Source organism: Salminus brasiliensis, chromosome 1 (genome assembly GCF_030463535.1).
Source record: "Salminus brasiliensis chromosome 1, fSalBra1.hap2, whole genome shotgun sequence".
NCBI classification, from domain to species: domain Eukaryota; kingdom Metazoa; phylum Chordata; class Actinopteri; order Characiformes; family Bryconidae; genus Salminus; species Salminus brasiliensis.
In genome coordinates this window covers 62163528-62184733 of record NC_132878.1, presented here as the reverse complement: position 1 = coordinate 62184733, position 21206 = coordinate 62163528, and the positions used below count along the sequence as shown (strand labels likewise).

General features: G+C 39.9%; 1 protein-coding gene across 1 annotated transcript; it reads right to left on the bottom strand.

The window, feature by feature from the left end:
• Window positions 1-17554: 17554 nt before the first annotated feature.
• Window positions 17555-20713, bottom strand: rhov (ras homolog family member V). Its single transcript, XM_072697464.1, has 3 exons — window positions 20235-20713; window positions 20049-20107; window positions 17555-19160 (listed from the first exon to the last, which is right to left on the bottom strand). Exons 1-3 carry the CDS (start codon window positions 20431-20433, stop codon window positions 18714-18716), a joined length of 705 nt encoding a protein of 234 aa, XP_072553565.1. The 5' UTR covers window positions 20434-20713; the 3' UTR covers window positions 17555-18713.
• Window positions 20714-21206: the final 493 nt, after the last annotated feature.

Sequence of the window (21206 nt, the reverse complement as noted above, 5' to 3'; positions counted from 1 at the left end):
AATAAAGAAGTCTTGAAAGGTGCCTGTGATGCAGTTTAAGAGTTCAAGAGCTTTGGAGCTTTGTTATTTTCCAGTACTTTTAGGATTTGTCGTGTTGGTGCACATTTGTGACGGTTTAGGGAATCAGTGACTGGTGCCATGATTGTGGTTTACAATAATACACTGTAAAGAAACTGACAGTAGTCTCCCCAGCCTTCTCCTCAGTCTCCAACATGGTCCCTATTGTCGCTGGATTATGCTAATCCACCTCCCCTCCTTCTTGGTGGGGCAGCAGTAATTAATTGTGCAAGCCCTTTTGTAAGAAAGTGTTTTGAGTCCAGGGGAGTTTTAGAGATTGCATACATGCTGTTAATCTAATCACACTATATGGCATCAAGCAGGTTTCATTGAGGCTTGTTTTATAACTGCACCTACTCCCCAAGGGAGCTCTGCTGGGTTTGGAAGGGTTAGTTGAATTTAATGTGTCAGGTATTTGTGTTTACAGTGTACGTGTTAGCCTGTTTGGTTTGCTTTGTTTTTGACAGTATACTTGTCTTCAAGATAGGATGGCAGAAGGCAAATGACGTTTTTCTGTAATCTTGATTTCACATGATTTCTGTAGAACGGCTGTTGTGGAGTCTGTTGGGTGGACACATGGACACATGCACGTTTAGTCATCAACCCATTGCTGACTCATGGCAATTACTGCATTATTCTGCCTGCTCTTCTCCAAGTCTGTGATCTCTGTAGTGCTGTTAAAATCAGCTTTAGGCCTAACCATGTTTTACTAGCACTGTACATAAGGATATGTTGTTAGCATTGCCTACTCTTAGCTGTCTTGTAAGACAGAGTGGTTATACAGGTTGGCCTGCAGCAAGAAAGGAAAGAGAAACCACACACGTATCTGTGTGTGTGTGTGTGTGTGTGTGTGTGTGTGTGTGTGTGTGTGTGTGTGTGTGTGTGTGTGTGTATACTGTTAGCAAAAGCATTTGATTTTCAGGTCAGTCTCTTTTCTTGACAGTGAAAAAGCAGGCACACTGTTGCACTTCATGCTAGGCCTCAGATCATGTCTGGACATGAATAGTCTCGAAGGTCAGAGTTCAGAGACCCTGAGTTTTTTCCCCCCCAAAATACTGGTTCCCATGTACCTTTGCCTCACTCCTCCTGACCATTTGGAGGGCCCTGATTATAAACCCCTCTCGGAAAAGCCGTGAAAACAACCAGAGGGTAGAAATTTCACAGGGCGGTGTGTTAGCCTGCTGTGAAAACCCTTCTAGCAGGATAATCATCCCTACTGGAGGTGTGAACTGCTCAGGAACTGGCCAAAGGGAGGGCTGGGGGTGTCAGATAGCGACACCTTTTAGTCCACTCGGAACACACACACAAACATCATCATGCCACTTGACTTGGACTTTCTCAAAGCAATTATTGCACCATGATTGTTGAGTGTTATATCTCATTTAGGATCCTGATAAACTTTCACATGTGTACACATGAGCCCCTGATCCTGACGGATGGCCAGAAGCACTGTTGACTCTGCATATATGTCAACACTGCAGATGCAGCGGGTGTTTCGTGTTTTGTGTACATTGACATGTTGTGTTTGTGTATGCTGTCAGATTTTCAGGGCATGAATGTTTCCAGTTGACATTAGCAAAGAAGAGACTCTTACTAGGAGGAAGGGATTTTTCAGAGGAAAACATGACAAAGTGAAAGTGATTTACAAGAAGGGAACTTTAAAGTGGTGCTAATAATAGACATTGTTAATCCCCGTTGACACTAAGCACATTTATCATGCTAACTTCTTTGATATTAGACTTTAGATAAAGGGGCCTGCCAACTTTAGATGCTTTTTTGCTAGTGTTGCTAATCACGCATGTCAAAAAGTGGATCCCAGTTAGTATAATACACATTAGTCATGCAAACTGGTCCTAGTCATTTTCACAGGTTCATGTTCAGGTTAAGGGGTGAAGTGTTCTTTAACGTTACATTATAAGTACAACAACAGGATTTGCTAAGCTGTGTCTTCATTTCCAGATGACGTTATGGGAGGGAAGAGCAGTTGCTAGGAGGAATAGGTTTTCAGATGAAATTCATTCTTACAGTTGGAGGACAAGTTCAAGCTTTGACTGCTGTAATATGATGGTGAGGGGAAATATGCCATTGAAAAAGGCATAAAAATAATCCATGACACATAATGAAAACTGATTTCCATCCATTTTCCTTTAAACCCGAGTTTCCTGAGTTTCTAGGCAAAGTGTTCTTTAACTTTAGATAAAGGATCTGAATATGCTGAACTGTGTTTAAAGTTCTAGCTGACATTAGCAAGAAGGGCCCCCTACTAGGAAGAAAAGGGTTTCAGAGGAAAAACATGATAAAATTGATGATAAGCCATCCACTGGGTTTGGATACCGTGTGACTTAAACAGTGCTAATGTTGCCAATAATAAACGACACAGTGCATTCAGTTAGCATAACGCAGATTAATCATGCTAATTAGTATTCACTGCCATGTTAGAGGTTTTGGGTAAAACACTAGACTTAAGAGCAGGATAATGAACTGTTTCCATAGTTTAACAGTGGATAAAAACATTAGCATTAGCATGATGGGGGAAATGTTTTCAGATGAAGCGTTGGTTGCTGTAATAAAGCAATAAATGAAATATTCCTATTTAAAATGCTATCACTGCCATTAATGATGCACATATATTGGTTGCCAGTTAGCATTAGGTAGATCAGTCAGGCTAATTGGGTTCCAATCATTTTCATTAACTCATGGCCATGTTAGAGGTTTTGAATGAAGTGTTGCTTTGGCGTTAGATTTAGGCTAAATGAGGGAGATTGTATGTCTAGATTAGCTCAGCTTTGTGCCTGAAGGAGTGTTTTGGAGGGAAACCCTGCTGCGCGGGAAGGGTGCTAGAACCCCACTGAGTTGGGAGTTTCCCTTTGTCACCCCCACCCTTGTGTTCCTTAACTGACAAAGCACAAACTGCCGTTTTAGTTTTCATATTAAATGTGGCATGCACTTTGGCAACGGTAAGTACAGAGGAATATGTACAGGCCTCTTGTCTCTTGTCTTTAACTTATGCTGTGGGGTTGTACAATGCGCTTAATCTTAATAATGCTGTTGTTTACTTACTTTTGTAATAGTTGCGATAGTTAATGATGATGTAATGTGTTCATATATTCTTGTTGATGACACATTAGAAACAAGGACAGTCAATACGCAATAAGTACACAACCAGTGCTCTGTTCAAAGCCCCATAGTATCGTTCAGCACATGTACTGTATTACATATAGTCTATAACTGCAGATATAAAAAAAAAATGCTCTGTTGCAGCTGGGTTCCGTTCACAAAACTTAACTCAGACCTGTTTCCATATGCAGGAAATCGCATTATGGTTCGGAGTGGCTGGGAGCAAAAAGCACATATTCTACAAGGCCCTTAGGGGAGCTCTTAAATAAGGAGCAGCTTCTCAAATGTCCACCTCGTGTTTCTGATTCAGCTGCTGGTCCTCAGGAGGTAACTGTATTTAAAAGGCCCACCGCTGTGCTTTTCAAAAAGTCTTCCATCCCCCGCGCCTGTCTCAGAACAGTTTCAGAACTCACACCAGATAGCCTGCATCCCCCTACACACTCCTCACAGCTTCAGCTTTTCATTTGAATTTTGGCTCCAAGTTTACTTCCCCTTGCCTTCTTACAGGGTCGACTTGTCAGTTTGGAAACAGTCTCTCTCTCTCTCTCTCTCTCTCTCTCTCTCTCACACTCACTCACTCACTTTTAGTTTATTTTTTTCTAAAGATTGTACTCAGCACTCTTGTTTATGTGCTTTGTTGGTGGAATCAGGGTGCCACAGAACCCATTAGGTGGTTCTTTTAATAAGGCGTGGCCACAAGATAATATATGGAGGCCACTATAAACTTAATGTATTGTCTTATGGCCACACCTTATTAAAAACCAGCCTGGGTTAGGGGCTCTATATATAATGTTTTGTATGCAGATGTAGCTTGGTTAGCTCCATTTCCTCATTTGCTAGAACTTTAAGATTACATTTTGGTCTACTATCAGTGTTCTCAATAAAACTGAATTTGATGTAGTCATTATTGTACTAAAAATGACATTAATTGTAGCTGATTTACAGAGCAATGAGTTTAGGAATATTGTGGATTGTCTCTCATCGTGTTTCTCTCATCATGTAACTTTCAGTTGGCTCAGAGAACTGCAGAGACTCCTTGGCTATATGTCACAGACCCCACTCAGAAAACCATGGCTCTAGTGCATAGGCATGCAAACTGGGATTGTAATGTTTCTGTATATTAATCACATCATCATCATCATATTGCAGTTCTCATAAAGGGGAAGAAAGTTGGAATAGACAGTATTGTGTGTTATATGTGTTACTGTTTGTGTGGGAAGATCTATTGTTTGTGCAGAGAGTTTGAGTTGACGTAGCCATAATCATACTGACTGGCAGAAGGCTCTGTAGGCAGTTGTCAGAAAAGATCTGTAGTAGTGCTTCCTAGAGCACCTTGGTGAAATGAGCCAGTGGCTTTAGGAGTTCCTGCACAACACGTCAAGGAGGGGTGGGCCGAGTAGCACAATGCTACCACTCTCTCCTGTGTCATTGCCCCAGTGAGTTCACCAGAATGTCTGTCTACAAGAGCTTTTCCATCATAGACAAGAACCATGGTTCTTTGAGTTGTCATGGTTAATTTACTAAACAAGAAGAAGCCCTTTTTAAGTGTGTAGGTAAGGCATTAACCCCCCCACCCCCCCCGGATGGCAACTGGTTTCATGGCCCCCCTGACACCACCGCCAGTTCCTTTGTCTTGTTGATGCTAAGCCTCCTGTATGTTGAATTATCTTCACTGTGAGGACTTTCTTCAATGAAGGACTCATCCGAATACTTCTGCAGGTGGCTAGAGATGTTGTACAGGGAAATTAGGGCAGGGCTCTTGGAGGGCTAGAGTGCAGTAGAGTTGGATTCTACTCAAACACAACTTCGCAGTTCATTTACAGCCGGTACATTAGAGCAAGGACATCACCAAACTCTGATCCTTGGGTGTGCCAGTGTTGCTCACTACCATCTCTTACAGAGTTCTGGAGTTGGCACGTTAGGCAAGCTACATGTATACACATAAATCTATTCCGGAGAATGACCAGTAACTACACTTAAAAAAAAGAGTTTCTACATAGCCTTGAAAAAGGTTTTTCGACTCACAATGATATATGCTATGGGGAATCATCTACAAAGGGTTCTTCACCAATCTAAAGAAGTCTTTAACCGGACGAAGAACCGCCCAAATGGTTGTATTTGGAGTTATTTGAATGATTTATTGATGATGTATGTACATTTATGATTTATAATTTAAGTATTTTGACAGATTTGTGCTTTTACCCAATCTGCCGTCACCGTCACCGGTCAACCAACACACTCTGAGGAAAGTGCTGAGTACTCTGAGGCATTCACTAGCAGACTGAAGAGATGTGGGGAGAGAAAGGAAGCCATCTACCCCTCTGCAGAGAGCAAGGCCAATTGTTATCTCTCTCTGGCTCCGGCTGCTGATGGCAGGCAATATGACCCTGGATTTGAGCCAGCGATCCTCGGGTAATAGTGGCAGATCCCATGCCCCTCGCATCCCCTAGTAAATAATTCTCTTCAAACCTAATTTACATTTATGGCATTTAGCTGACGTTCTTATCCAGAGGTTACAAGGTTACTCGTATTACAGAGGTGGGGCAACGTAATGTCTTGCCCAAGGACTCTCATTGGTGTAGCACAGCACAGTCACCCAGACTGGGAATCGAACCCCTAAGTAAGTTGGTTCAGCTGGAGTTGGAGTACCTTTCTGTTACTCACATCTCTAGCTTTTCAGACATATATTAGTTTAGCCCTAAATGAAACAGAAGAAGAAGAAGAATCTCTTATTTACTCCAGTTCCTTTGTGGACAGATTGTGGATATATTTGGAGGTTCCACTGCAGTTCCATAGAAGCTCAGACATTGAAACAGACACAGTTTGACTTGTAAACTTGCGTCATTATTCCCTTTAAGTAACAACTTCAGTTACACTTTATTTCGCTAGTCCTCTGTATATGATCTACAGATATTTAAGTTATTAACAAACGCTTGGGTAAAAGTTCAGGTTGGGTTTAAGTTTACGTTTAGGTTGATGTATATATCAGTGTTCCGTTCAACTTCAGCTTCAGTTACGTTTAATAGAAGACAGGATGAACACACTCCTCCTCCCACCTCCTCTGTTATAAAGCACTGAAGTGCTCACACGACAGGATCAAGCAGGCATGCTCTGATATGAACTGAGAAACAGTTCCAGACAGCTTGGTTTGAGGAAGCGGATGCTGGTGTGGTCAGTGCTCCCTGCCATGCCGACTTGTGTGTGCACAGACAAATGGCGTGTGTGTGTGCTCTTCTGGTTAGACTGGCTTGTTTAAGATGCTGAGAAAAGGACTTGTCAAGCCGGTCTGGTGAGCAAAGACTTTCAGCGAGGCTCTGCAACAGGTGTTTTTCATTATCAGTAAGACACACGTGTACGTGTGCCTTGAGGTTACGACAGGGCAATCTCACCTTGCTCATTCTGAAATAATACAGCACTATGTATGAACTGTGAGAAGCCTTTCTTCCCCCACTTTAAATGGTTTCTGAAGGGGAGTGGTTGGCCTGATATGTTTTGTGGGTTTAAAAGATTTGTCATAAGTAATATTAATAATCTTTTTTTTTTATGCTGCAATTTATCAAAGTGCTTCACACAGGATAATCGAAAAGAGAAAAAAAACACTGGGAAACTAAAACATTATAGAGTGAATTGCGAAAAGTACATTTAATAACCGCACATTTAAAAGTAGAGAAACTATTAGTGGTTAAGAACTGACATAAGAATGACATTTCTCTTCCCTTTTTATTTAAACTACTTAGCTCTTTAGAAATAGTACAGTTCTGTTTTAATGCATGCCAGGTGATCTGTGCATTGTCACGTGTGCTTAAAGGAATGACCCTTAGAATCGGTATTTTCTGACTTGGTCTGACAAGTCCCATTCCTTTCCTCACTGTAAAACAGCAGGGTGTCATTAAACCCGAACAAAATTTGAGTGAAGACGTCATCCATGGTGAAAATATTTAGCTGACCCACATGCTTGTCTCAGATATGTGATGGTAGTCACAGATGGAGGTGACTGCTGGCTATCTGAGCAAGAAGGCCACAGTGAACGTATTGTGACTTCTCTATGGAGTGGAGAAGACCTACTCATCTAAACAAATATGAGTTAACCTCTTTAACTTAGACTTATTATGAAGTTATTACGCTTAAGACTTGTAATTATTCAGTAACTACCATGAAGAACCATGTTTGTAATAGAGATGTGTGAGTGTGGAGAAGGTCCAAAAAAATCTGCACATTCAAACATCTCTACTACAAACATGGTTCTTTATGGAACCAAAGTAAATATTCTATAGACGCAAACAACCATTTGTAGGAATTAAGACAGAAGTCATATAATTCACATATGGATCATTTGGGTTTATTAGTAGGTCTAATATGTGTACCCAAACAGCTTCATGTTAATTCACTGTCTTTGATACTGCCCACAACTCGGCCTGTTCCTCATCTCTATTCTTAGCTTAGTGGAAAGCACCATTAACACTAGTTTGACATCTGCCATTAGCAGAGTAGTGAAGAAGTTGTTGAAAGCATTACAGAAACCCCATAAAACAGAACTTGTACTGTAAGCGGCTTTCATATAGATACTCCTAGCCTATTAAGGGGGAGATCCACTGCTTCTTCAAATATTCGACACAATTTCAGTCATGAAGTTTCATTTCATGGAGTGGTTTGGTGTGAAATGCCCATTTTAGAGAAACTTACATAGTCACTGTGGTGGTAACAGGAACCTGAGAGCCAAAGCGTTTAAGGCCTCGCACCTTTACCGCACAGAAAAGTATTACACAGAATGGTTACAAATATACTGTCTGTAGCCTGACAACACGTTTTTTTTACAACAGTATTAAAGGTTTTAGTTTAAAATGTATTTGTAAAAAAGTCAGAGATACATAGATATGGACAAAAGTATTGGGACACCTGCTCGTTCATTGTTTTTTTTTTAAATGAAGGGTATTAAAACCGAGTTTATCCTGCTTTTGTTGGAGTAACTCTATCTACAGTCTTGGTGAAATCTTGAGGATTTGATTGCATTTAGCAACAAGAGCTTATCCAGCTCCCCAGCTTATCTTAAATGTTTTGAATTGAGCACCAACATTCCATACAGAACACAGTTCCTGGCATTAGGCATGGTGCCAGTAGGTTCAGGGTCACAGTGTGTGCATTTGCACATCTGTGTCAGCCATGGCTGCAAAGTAAATAGCTGAATGCATTCATTAGAAAGGGGTGTCCACAAACATTTGGACATGTAGTGCACATATAAAGTAAGACATTGGAAGGCAAAATCATTATCATTAGACTTCTATTTGACCATTTTACCATTATCAACATTACACCTAAAAAAACTCAGAAGAGATGTGGAGGTTCACTGGTGGTTGTGGATAGTAAATAAAATGGCTATATTTATGTTGTAGACATAACCTCTGGTTCCTGTCACCACCACTGTAAAAGGCGGCAGTATGTTTCTCTAAAGGGAACCATTTCATACCAAACCTCTAATCTAATTGACTTTGTTCCCATTTCAGTTAATCATGATCATAATCAATATGCAGACAAATTTGATGAACTAGGTGGACTCCCCTTTTATTAATGGATAAGTATGTGAAAAAGCTTAGTAGTAGTTTTATGAATGGTTTGACTAAATACTGTGTATACCATAGAGATGCCCTTCTGGCTTCACTGTCCAAAAGTCTGTAGACACTTCCTCATTTAGTATTTCTTCTAAAATCAAGGATGTTAGTGGGGAGATTTTTGCATTTGAATGTTAAACTCTATTTTTCTTGACATAGTAAGAGTTAAGTACATGGAACTGGCTTACCGCACAAAGTCAAATCTGGTAAAACGTTAAACCGTGAAAGCAGCAGGCAAATATAATTTTGTTGACACTGAAGAGCACCACCTCAAGTCCAGACCATGGCTTTTCCTGTGCTAGTGTCTGCAGACAGGGAGCTCAAACTTGGAAGTAGGGGAGGTGGGGGAATCTGCGCTAGGATACAAGCTAATATTCTTCTCCTCCTTTAAAATACCCCTCTAGCCAGTGCATGGTAATGGTGACACTATAGGGTCATGAGTGGCTGCTCCAGAGCATCCTATTCAATTGCCAGTGCTTTTCTACTGACATTATACAAGTTGTGTGTGGGTAATAAAATGTAGTTCATAATAATAACAATCATCATCATCATCATCATAATAATCCTAATAATAATAATAATAATAACACTATTATTTTTTATTGATATTTAGAAAAGCCTTTTAAATTACCTAAGTATAAAACATTATATCCTTATTCCTACAGCAATAATATTGTTATTATTATATACAATAATCAATTATAATAAGAACCATTCTTAACAATAAAAATAATAACCACCGTAGACTAGTGCATGAAGGAAGAAGTCTGTTTTTTGACTGCCAGTGAACACAGAACTCATCCCAAGCTCATGCACATTCAATTAGTCAAGACCATTCACCATGAGTAAACAAACCCTGATGTCAACGTCTTCCCTTCAGCTCCAGTGCATGTGAAAGTGTGGGATTCTGATGGTTACTGTTAGCGTCTTGTCCCCACTTGTCATTGCACTATCAAGCCTAAGTCACCATGAGTCACATCACCCCCTCCCCTAAACAGACAGTGTGAGAATGGCAACACCCATTAATTCCCAGACTAGAACACACCTCCAGTGTCCTGTCTACCATGAACAGACCTATCACAATATTTTCATGCAAATCTGCCCTGTTTGGCTGTGCTGTGTGAAATGTTGATGATTTGATGTGACTGTTTGATACTAACAGAACGAGAGCATGTGTCTGTACCTGACAGATGCTGCTGTTACATACAGTATAACAGGTTGCAGTTATTGCAGAAACACCTGTGAGCCTTTTCGAAGTGGCAGTGAAATGCCATGTCGAATACATGTTGTGTATAACAGTATTTGAACCTCTGGAAAACACATCCGTCAGTGTGTTTGACCAAGTTAGTGTGCTTATCAAAAAACTGAATAATTTCTAAAGAGCAGGGCCCCCCATCAGAAGGAACGAATTCAGCACCCTTGCTGCACTACCTAGGTGTGGATGTTCCTCAGATATAACTGTGCAATCCTAGTGACAGTTGAGAGTGACAAGTGACAAAGAGACCTGTGATAGTGTATCTCAAACTTTTGAAAAACTACAGCTGGTATGAGACAGATAGGTTTCCACTTGTCCAACAGACGTATATATGTCCTGTGTGCTGGGGATTGTAGTGAGAGAGAATTGACATATGTGAGAACAATAAGGATACAAAATATAATTTCTGTTGAACCGATGAGCTTGCAGGATATAATACTGCCCTACAAATGCATTCATACCATGATAAAAAGTATGGATCGGTTCTGTGGATGGATTGACACTAGATCAACATTAAAAGGTAAGATGTTATGCTATACAAATTTGATTACATTAAATGATCTATAGATAATCTGTTACTCTCCCAGACAAATGTTAAGCATGCTTATAAATGTACACAGCAACACTAAAAACCACTTCTAAACTATGAAGCATGGTGGAGGAAGTGTCTGTTGTCAGTCAAAAGTTTGTCAAAAGTTTAGCGACACCTAGTTGAGTGTGAGCTGATCATTAGAATAAAGAGGACACAGAGGACACACAGGTATCTGCCATATTAAGGATGTCGTGGCTGGAGGGATTTAAATTAAGGGAAGGGTTAGGACGATTCTAAGGGCCTGTGACTGACAGGGGCCCTAAAACCTGTATTAATTGAGTATTTTGAAAGAATTGTTGGAGAGTTGTTAGAGCCCAGTGTAATATCTTTCCATCCGCAGTGTTCTCTTTTTTTTCCAAAAATGTCTTTTTTTTAAAGACATTCAACTAGGTGTCCAAACCTTTGACTGGTACTGTAGGTGTAAATCAAACAGCTGTAAATCAGAAGCCGATCAGTTCAAACAGAATAAAATTTCATATGATAAAATGGCAAGATAAGAGTTCCAACAGCCAACACCTTTTAACCACCTTGCTGTGATCTGGAACTGGCCATTTCAGAAACAGATCCTAAACATATACAAGAACTGAAGATTTTGAATAAAGTAAAGGGTCAACATATCTCTTAACCACAGGAATGATCAGCAGGTTGAGTTATTTGAATAAGGAAGGTCCCACTGTTGTAGTGTGTGAATGTTGTTTTGTAGATTATTAATACGAGTTCATCAGATCATGTTTTAGGTGGCGTCCATAATAATCAAATGGTTCTCAAACACACAGAAAGAAAGGCACTCTTTTATTTAGGAAAAAAAAAGTATTAGATTAGAAAGTAGCATGTGATACAGTTTCATCTTAGTCATGTTGATTTTGTCAACTCCTCAGTTGCTCAATGTGCTGTTTCCTAATACCTTTTCTACAGGTCAGGCAGTAAGAGGGGATAAGAATAACAGAGTCACTCGGCCCAATGGTCAGCCCGATACCCTCACGCCAGCCAATCCAATCAAGACATGATGAGACAGAGAAGATAACGGCACAAATCCAGCAGAGTCAATGATTGTTAACAAGGCAGAGATTGAAGCTTTGAAGTGATTATCAGCTCATCAGCTTTCTGGAAAAGTGGCTGTTTGAAGGTCAGAAATCATGCTTTGATGTGAAACTGTAATGACAAATGTCACTGATAAGTACAGGGGGGTCCCTGTTCACTCCCGAGGTAGCGAATTATTCAGCAATAAAACAGCATTATCTGCTTTCACCTTTCAAACCTCCTCATACATTCTCTTATCTAAACCTCAAACCTCTTCTGGGTCGCTGAGAAGGTGTTCATGCTCACTTTAAGGTACTTGTTTTTTTTTTTATCTGCCGTCATGCGACGCAGCACCTCTGTGTGAAGTAAAAATACAACAGTTTATAAGCCACACACCGAAACTAGGGAGAACTCCATGGAGCTTGGCGGTTGGGGCAGGAGTGAGTAACGTTATTGCCTGCAGGCAAATCCACAGACAACAGCTGTGAGACATGAGCACATCGAAACTGTCAGTTTTAACTGCAGGTCTGTTGATCATTTCCAGTTATCCAGAAATACTCTATGTATATGTGTTATATTTGTTTATTTCCTAGTCCTGGTGGGCACAAGCTACATTTAGCTTCCTCTGGTCTTACAGAGACACAAGTGAATAGAGAAAGTGTATTAAATGAAAGAATGGGTACTTAGTAAAAATCCATTCCATTAAAAAGATAGAGTCAAAGGCAGTTATAGTAAAAAGTATCTACATATAAACACACTGAAGTATATAGAAGTAAAAACTGAAAGTCAGACGTTGAGAGATAAGATGGTGTGTTATGCAATGACTAATTGGCAGAACAACATTCTCACTTAAAGATGCATTAGCGTAGTTGTGGGCAGTTTCATTTTACACTAACATGAATGTTTTATATATTGTAAATTCAACTCAACTGACTCAAATGAAAAGAAAAGAGAAATATCTCCTGGTCTTTGGGGCTTTGAGGGTTTTAACAGTCTAAAAGAAAATGTTTCTCAGAAATGCAACTAAGCAGAAGTACATTTCATTATTTAATCAAGTAAAGTACAATTGTTCTAAAGTAATACTTAAGTACAGTAAAAAATGTACATAGTTCACATTCCTTCATTATAATTTGTGTTACTTACAGTACCAAGTTTGGACACACTAGATTGAATATGTGCTGATCATCATCTTAAAAACATTTGGTTAAAATGCTGGGGTGACCATATTTTTGTTTTCAAAAAATAGGACACTGGGGGCACATGTTAACACCATAGTTATGATTTTGTGGCTGGGGTGGGGGGTCAAGGGGTCAAACCCTGCAACTACAGTATGTTAAGGTACCTCAATGCAATATAATATGTACTATGTAATAAGATCACTCTAGCTTTAGCGTGATGACCAGCACACTTTCAACCAGGTGTTCAAACCTTTGACTTGTACTGTATATTTTGTGGGGTATTTAAAAATCCCTAATAAAAAAAATTACCCTGTGCATGAAACAAGCTACATAAACCCATTCATTAGGGTCAGAAGTATTCAGACAGCCCTTCTAATGCGTGAATTCAGTTACGTGCACCTGTTGCTGACACAAGTCACCATATGTAATGGCAAGCGTTGACTAGAGGGGTATAAAGCCCTCCAGCACTGGGCTGTGGAGCAGTGGAAATGCATTCTCAGGTGTGATGGAGATCCCTCCAGGACCTTGGAGATGAGCTGGAGTGGCGCTGTGATCCAGAACTGATCAGATCTTGTGGCTGAATGCAATCAAATTCTCACAGCAATCATCTAGTGTTAAGCTTTCTCAAAAACGTATGGTGATGTTACTGCGGCAATGGAGGCACACAGTTAATATCCTTGATTGTAGAAGAAATACTGCATGAGCTTTTGGACATACTGTAGTGATCTTTTTATTATTATTATTATTATTATCATTATTACTGTCATTCTTATGTTATTGGGAAAAAGGACAATTCCGTGAGAAAAATAACTCATGTCTGTCATGGTAACAAGAAATCTGCAAGACCAGGCCTAGCCAGCAGCCTGACTTGGCCTAAGCTTTAACACTGAGTGACATCAGCGAAACTCAGAGAGTTTAAAACTGGCGCAGTGCCACGCAAGGCGCTGCTCTGTTTAGCTTGAGCCCTGGGAAAGGGGGCGGGCAGAGAGCTGAACAAAGAGGTGAGTAACCGTCCCTCACCACAAAGCCAGAGGAACACCTCAGAGCTCCTGGGAACATGAACCTGTCAAACACGGTTCCTGTTGCACAATATGTAGAAAGTAGTATCAGTCCAGCTCCACTAAAAGTGCATATCTGCGGATGTGTCTCATTAAGAGAGAGAGCAAGACAGAGATCTGGATCTGAGTGCTACATTGCCTGTACCCGGGTGTGTTACATTAGACCAAGCAGTTTTGAAGAACCTAAGCCCCATAGTTACACTCTCAGGTTAGCTCATTAGGAAGAGAAAAAGAAGAGGAAACGGATGAAAAGCATGATGTCACCCAATCATTAAGAAGCTTTCACATGAATGTGTGGTCACTTACAAAGATTTGTTCTTCCAGTGAGTCATTTGATCCAACACAAGTACCCTGATGATGAGTCCTGTTTTACCTGAATGAGACAATACCCATTCAGTTGATTTGAACAGGATATTGTGTGTGTTCTCTTTACAAACTAGTGAACGGTGGTCTGTCTCAGACAGCGCAAACTGGAACGGGATGAAGTGTTCACTGGCAGCTTGGCCTGAAATTAAGTTTCTCCCTAGTTTTGTGCCAGAGATTGATATCACTTTGTTGGCTGCACTGCCTATCATGGCCTTCACCTCTGTCAAATCAGTGGCCTGATCACTTCCTGTTAATTAATACACCGAATTGAAGAATTGCTGAGATGAACAGACGTAAGTATGCTTATACCGGTAAAATATTATATGACTTTACAATAAATGCAAATAAACATTAAAATACTGCAAAAAAGGAGGAATGACTTGTTTTGAAAAAGTAGTTGATCTTTTCAGCTAATTAGGGGAACACTGGTATGGTTCCAGAGCTCTCCTCAACACCCCTAGCCATCACAGATTTATTCAAATTAACCTGCTGCAGCAGCTTACCTGAATTCACTTAATGAACCACTGATTGAACCACAGCCAAACCACGTACTAGGCACTAATAAACACTTACTGTCCACACAAGTTCCTTTTCAAATATATGTTTAGTCTAAAACTTTTGCCTGTCATATGCTAATGTCCATCAGTGTTTTGGGAGCGTTTGAAGGTGCTATCTCTCCTTCTGTGGTGGAGAACCACAAACAATGTAGAAGACAGTGTGGAAGACCTGAGCACTCATTAAGTGATGGCGTAGGAGTGAGGAAGTTGAACAATATGAACAACATGACCACCTGATTGAAATGTGTGGAGAATGTAGACAGAAATCAAAGAATGGTCGGGAAGCTGTTTGTTTACATCATTTTAAAAAATGTTATAAAATTATAACAAGATGACTCCTATTATAACTATTTTCATCATAATGGCATTTGAAGAATTCAGAGAGATTGACTTTGAAGCATATAAGCTTCTCAACAGTAAGAGCAAACAATGAAAAACAAGTTAAGTCTGTATCACTCATATAAACTGATATCATTTCATTTTTGTTTGACAGATTTATCAAAAATGTACTGTAGATTCTGGTAATAGTTCTGTTAATAAGAACAACAGTACTGGGGAAACATTTTAGGCACCTAAAAAAATAGAAAGAGACAAACTCCTTGTCTGATCAATAAGAGTCAATAATTATAATAATATACAGTAGAATAAAGTATAATTAGTTGTGGTTTTACATCACTTCACTAAAACATCACCAAAGCTCAGTGTTAAATTGTGATAAATGATGAGAGCTGGTGATGGAGTTGAATAAATCTGGACACCTCCAGCCAGCACATGGATTTATTCAACTCCATCACCAGCTCTCATCATTTATCACAGTTTAACACTGAACCAGCTGTTGGATGTGGACTATAGATAATACCAGACTCTCATGAGAAGAGCTTTGGTGAGGTTTTAATGAAGTGATGTAAACCCACTACTTTTAAATCCTTCGAACTAGCTCACAGGATATCAACTACTGTCTGCAACTACTCTCAACTACTCTCTTATTGCTGAGATCAGTGGTTTTAAATAATGTGCTTCAGTGCCTAAAAGCTCTGCACTATACTGTGTAATGTCTACATTTTACTCTGATATTTGCCGTTAGACGTTGTAGTCAGAAACATATCTGCCACATTTGATATATCCTCATTTACTTATCACATTTGTGTAGATACAGGTCATTTTATGTGTTTAAGTTGAATGGCTCATCTAGTTCAGAGAACATACGTCATTCAAGCTGTATTAATTGCAATTGAAATTAACCAGACTTAGTAATGGTTCTTGCCCCTCTGTCTGATACGATTTCAGAAAGTTAACTGTTCATAAACAATTGGTACCAGATACAATGTTTATGGTTTAATTTGTAACAGTGTTTTAAACTTCTTCACATACTTACAATTAAGCACATTGTACTGCCATTGCACAGCAGTACAACAGAATTCAACCTCTGCATTTAATCAATCCATGGCAATAAACACACTCACACACACACACACACACACACTAGTGAATAGGGACAGTAAGAACTCTGATTTAATGAATCTCAATTGGGGGTTAGTTACCTTGCTTGAGGGCACCTCAGCCATGGATGCCGGTCCGGGGATCGAAGCAGTGACCTAGGCCACAGCTGCCTACAAAAACAATATGTGTTAAGCTGAGCCCTGCATTTGCCTAATACAAACAATGGCTACAAGTTGTTCAATTTCTCCTAATAATACTCCTGAGGTTTTTGATCAGCTGGGTCACAAACTATGATGTAGGTAGGTCCACATAACATAATGGCTTCAACACTTTATAAGGACCATCCCCCACCCCTTATCTCATCTAAGGCCACTTGTGACCACTTCCATGATTAAAATGCTAACACCTAACCTCACTCTCATGAGTAAGAATGCACATCAAACACCTCAATGGACTAAATGGTGTTTAGCTCACTAGCTAACACCTAGCCAACTAAACATTCAATGGCTATTCGTTTCATATCAGGCTCCTAGGTGGGTTACTGGTGTAAGGAAGGAGGTGGATAGTCTGGGTTAGTGGCTGATGTTTCTGTTTGGTGTTGGGAGGGGAGACAGACTGACTGACCTACTGATCCAGAATCAGCTAAGAAAATGACTGGAAGACATTTGGCCAATCGTATGAGAAGCTTTATCAGGCCAGCTAGGTTGTGGGGGCAGTTCCATGAAAGTACACTCTGCTGGGATCTGGAGCTCCAGGAGGAGGGCTGGTCACCCTGACCTAGAAACTACATAAGACCTCAATTGTAAGAGTTTAGTGGGCATTTAGTTTAGCTGTTTGACACAGTATTCTCCTCACAAATGTCTCACAAACACAATATTTCCAGGAATGGAAATAAAGCAGTAGGTCTGCAAAAATTTATTTATTTTTGCCCATTTCCCTTTAACCCAATTGCAGTCCTAGATACACTTTGGTATCTGACTGAGCTAAGCTTTATGTCTATCAAATAGAAGTGTGCTACAGCATCCCACATAATATATAGACCATGTATTTCTTTTATTACCTGTAATTGAAGAATGAATAAGTATGACTGATTAAAAGTGCAGTAAATATGACTATTTTATGAATCAGTCAACAACAAACATGAGGACAGTTGACCCCATTAATGATAAATTGCTCTTGTACCTTAAGCAGAGTTACCTTTGCCCTTTGGTAACCTGCTAGATATTTGTAGCATGAAAAACATACAATGCAAATGATGTTTTTTTTTAAACTTCAGTTTATTATCACATCATTAAGCAAAAACACTGTTTAGATGTTCATCTTGAATGTGATCAAAAAAGTTCAATTAAATCAGAACAGTTAAAACTGTTAAACAGCAATCAGGATATCTTCTACAAGAAGAATAAACAGGTAGTGTTTTAGTAAAAACAGCACTATTTTACTCTATCATGTGTACACACTGTTATCAGACAATCCTCCCCAAGATAAAGGCCACAATCAACATAAACAAACCATGGCTCCAAAGTAAGTCATTGCAGGTTGGGGGTCTACAGTTCCCAACTTCATGTTGCTCAATAGGTGCATAAATTTCAGGTGATGAGTAGCTAAGTTGGGGAGGGAGGGAGCACAATACTAGAAAACTAATCAATGAGCCAATAAGAAAAAGTCCTGATGGAGAAAACTCAGTTGCACCCCCAACCTTCCACCCCCCCCCCCCCCCCTAAACAAAATAAACCTCAGTGGATAGTAACAATTTGCAAGACAATGGCCGGCCCAGAGATGCCGGTTGGCTGAATAAACTGAATCCTCTAGTCGCGAATTTGTCTCTTTAAGTGTTCAAAAGGAAGAGATCAAGCATACAAGTCACACTGTAGCTTGAGCTCAGGCTCTTGCATATGAAAAGTCCTGTCTGACAAGGTAGCACCCAAAACAAAGACAGAGAATGGAGAACCATTCTGGTCCCCGCCAGCTTCTCACAGACGCCCTTCATGTGGGAAGCTATGCACAGCTTTGAATGAACACCCATCCACACAATGCAAATTCATAGCATTTACATGCGGTAGGTGCTTTATCATCGAGTGAAGATGTTGAATCCAAGGGAGCAGTTGTCAGGGTGTAAATTATGACAGATGTTGCTCTACACTGTTAATACTAATTCTTCAAAACCTTCTGTAGTCTGGGACTGGGTATAATCCCGCATCTGGTCGGCCTTACATAGTCTTTTCTGTACAGCTTATTATGTGCACCCCTGTGTTATTAGTACGCAAGTGTAACAAGTAAGTAATGGAATGAGTCAGGGATTGCAGGGTGGTGAGATGTTCTTCAATCCAAAAAGTTGAGGTCATTCCGTGTGCAGGTCAAAGTTGCTCTCCCCGGCGACAACCCTTGCGAGTCTCAATCAGCTCTGCATCTCAAAAGTCCAAAAATAAATAATAAATTACAAGAAAGAGTTCACATAGTCACAGGGTCAGATGAAGCAGAAGAACTTCTTCCAGCTGCACTTCGAAAAGGCTTTGGCGCGCCTGTCCGACAGTCTCATCTTTTTGGCCTTCCGGGCCTTATGTTTGATGGCTGCAAATATGGCTGCATCAAAGGCCTCCTTCAGGTTCTTCTGCGTCAGGGCCGAACACTCCACGTACTCCGCTGCCCGGATCTTCTCGGCCACGCTACGCGCCCGCGAGCTGAGGACAGGCTTGACCTTGTAACGGTCCAAGTTGATGAGCACGTTGACGTCCAACAGTAGGTCCGACTGAGTTCCTACCAAGATTATGGGGGAGCTCGGGTTGCAGGCACGGATCTCTGGGATCCATTTCTTGGTGATGTTCTGGAAGGAAGTGGGGTTCACCACACTGAAGCACAGCAGGAACACATCCGTGTGGGCATAAGATAGCGAGCGGAAGCCATCAAACTCCTCCTGAAATGCCAAAGATGGAGAGATAAGGGCTCACTGCCTACATTTCCAAGCAGGTAAATTATTTATATTTTTATATATATATATATATATATATATATATATATATATATATATATATATATATATATATATATATATATATATATATATATATTACATCTTAAGCCAACAAACTGTACAGGCCTTTAATTCTCACTTATGTAACACTGAAACTTAATATGAATTTCACAGTAGCCATAAGACCATTTAAATATACATTTTTTTTTTAATGTAACTTTTTTTTTTTTTAGTTTAGCCATTTAATAGTAAGTCTAGAATTTGGAAAATGTCTGTTAATGAGAGAAATAGTTAATATGGTGATAAACAATTTTTTTAGAGCATATTGTGGATACCGATTCCTTTACTCCTTACCAGATACATTTACTCTTTTAAATGTATGCTACGGTTTGGTGTTCGCTATTTTCTTTAATTATTTATGGTAATATTCTGGTTCATTTTAATATATAGTAGAGCACTTTGTACTGCTCTTTTTGTATGACAATGTGTAAATTAAGCCATTATTAAGGCAGGGGTCACCAGTCCTGCTTTTGGAGAGCTACCTTCCTACTAGTTTTACCTCCCACCCAAATCCATTCCACTCACTCAGCTAAACCAGGACGTCTGAAGGCAAAAATAGGGCTTGATAAGTGTTAGAGCTTAAATTTGAAAGGAATTAGAGCTCCACAAGCAGGGGTGGTGGTTAAGCTGTAAGTATTAAATAAAGTGTAAAGGCCATAGATCGATAATCAACACATTTTTTGATCAGATGTCGTCCAAACCCATACTTTTCATTAACACTAGCTAACATCAACCTGACAAACATGTCCTCCGTAGGTTTTGGATTCTTACCTGTCCGGCTGTGTCCATCAGCTGAATCCGTACAGGCGTGCCATCTACCTGCACTTGTCCTACAGGGGGAAAAAGAGGGAGCTCGGTGAAAATGCAGACAAGCCATGGTTGACAGCATACGCACTAGACGATGTGTTCAACAGGACCCGATCCATACAGAAACCATATAAACGCTTAAATGCTTACCTGAGAACACGTCGAAGGCTGTCTGCTTGTAGTCTGTGGGGTAGCCGTTGGTGGTGTAGCTCACAATCATGCTCGTCTTGCCAACAGCACCGTCTCCAACCAGCATGCAGCTAACAGCAGGCTCCAGCCCGTCGTCCTGATCCAAGCACACCGACGGCACTCTCGAGTCTTGGTAGAAATAATCCATTTGAGGTGGCATGTCCAACGACTGGCGACTGAAAAGTTAGTCCTCTGAAAAGCTCTGAAGGCACTCTGACGAGTGATCTCAGCTCTGGGAAAGCGCGGTGTAACCACAGGGAGTGAAGACACCACCTCAGTCACTCAGACAACATCCTTATCATCACACCTCCTGCAAGCCTTTGAGTTTTCAACTGCGGCCGAGTTTGAGAAGGGGGCTCATTTACATAGCCACGCCCCCACACACGCTGAGAAAGTCCCGTATTTAACACAAGGACTGACGACGCGGTTAAGTGTGTCCTAAACAGTGTGTTGTGAAACTGAAAAGACCACAACATTCCCATAGCAATTACTGTCCAATCGCGTTAAATAACGTGTATATAAAAAAGCTCATTTTATTCAGTTAGTTTTCCTTAAAAACGAGGCACATTCACAATTTGTGCCTAAAACACGGTAACTTGCACGTGCTGATTAAATTTACATGTTACATGTTATTTACTTTCATTTAATCATTTTTATATTATAGTGTATATATATATATATATATATATATATATATGCTAGAATATTTTTTAATATATACTATACTGACGTTTTTTTTGTTGTTTTTGCAAACTTTTGCAAACTAGTTACACTTAATGCTTCCCACCCCCGTATAAATGTTTATTTTAATTGTATGTAATTTACTACATTTAATTATATTTTAAATGAATTACCAACAATTAATCTGATCTAAATCTAAATCTGAACAATTAACCATCTGATATACAAAGATAAATAACGCCAGAAAATAAA

What these genes read in the sequence shown, in the direction of transcription:
- rhov (XM_072697464.1), bottom strand. Translation starts at nt 20,433, where the DNA reads ATGCCACCTCAAATGGATTATTTCTACCAAGACTCGAGAGTGCCGTCG. An exon ending in AGCCTTCGACGTGTTCTCAG is followed by an intron (nt 20,108 to 20,234) that starts GTAAGCATTTAA and finishes TTCCCCCTGTAG; the next exon opens with GACAAGTGCAGGTAGATGGC. An exon ending in TGATGGACACAGCCGGACAG is followed by an intron (nt 19,161 to 20,048) that starts GTAAGAATCCAA and finishes TTGGCATTTCAG; the next exon opens with GAGGAGTTTGATGGCTTCCG.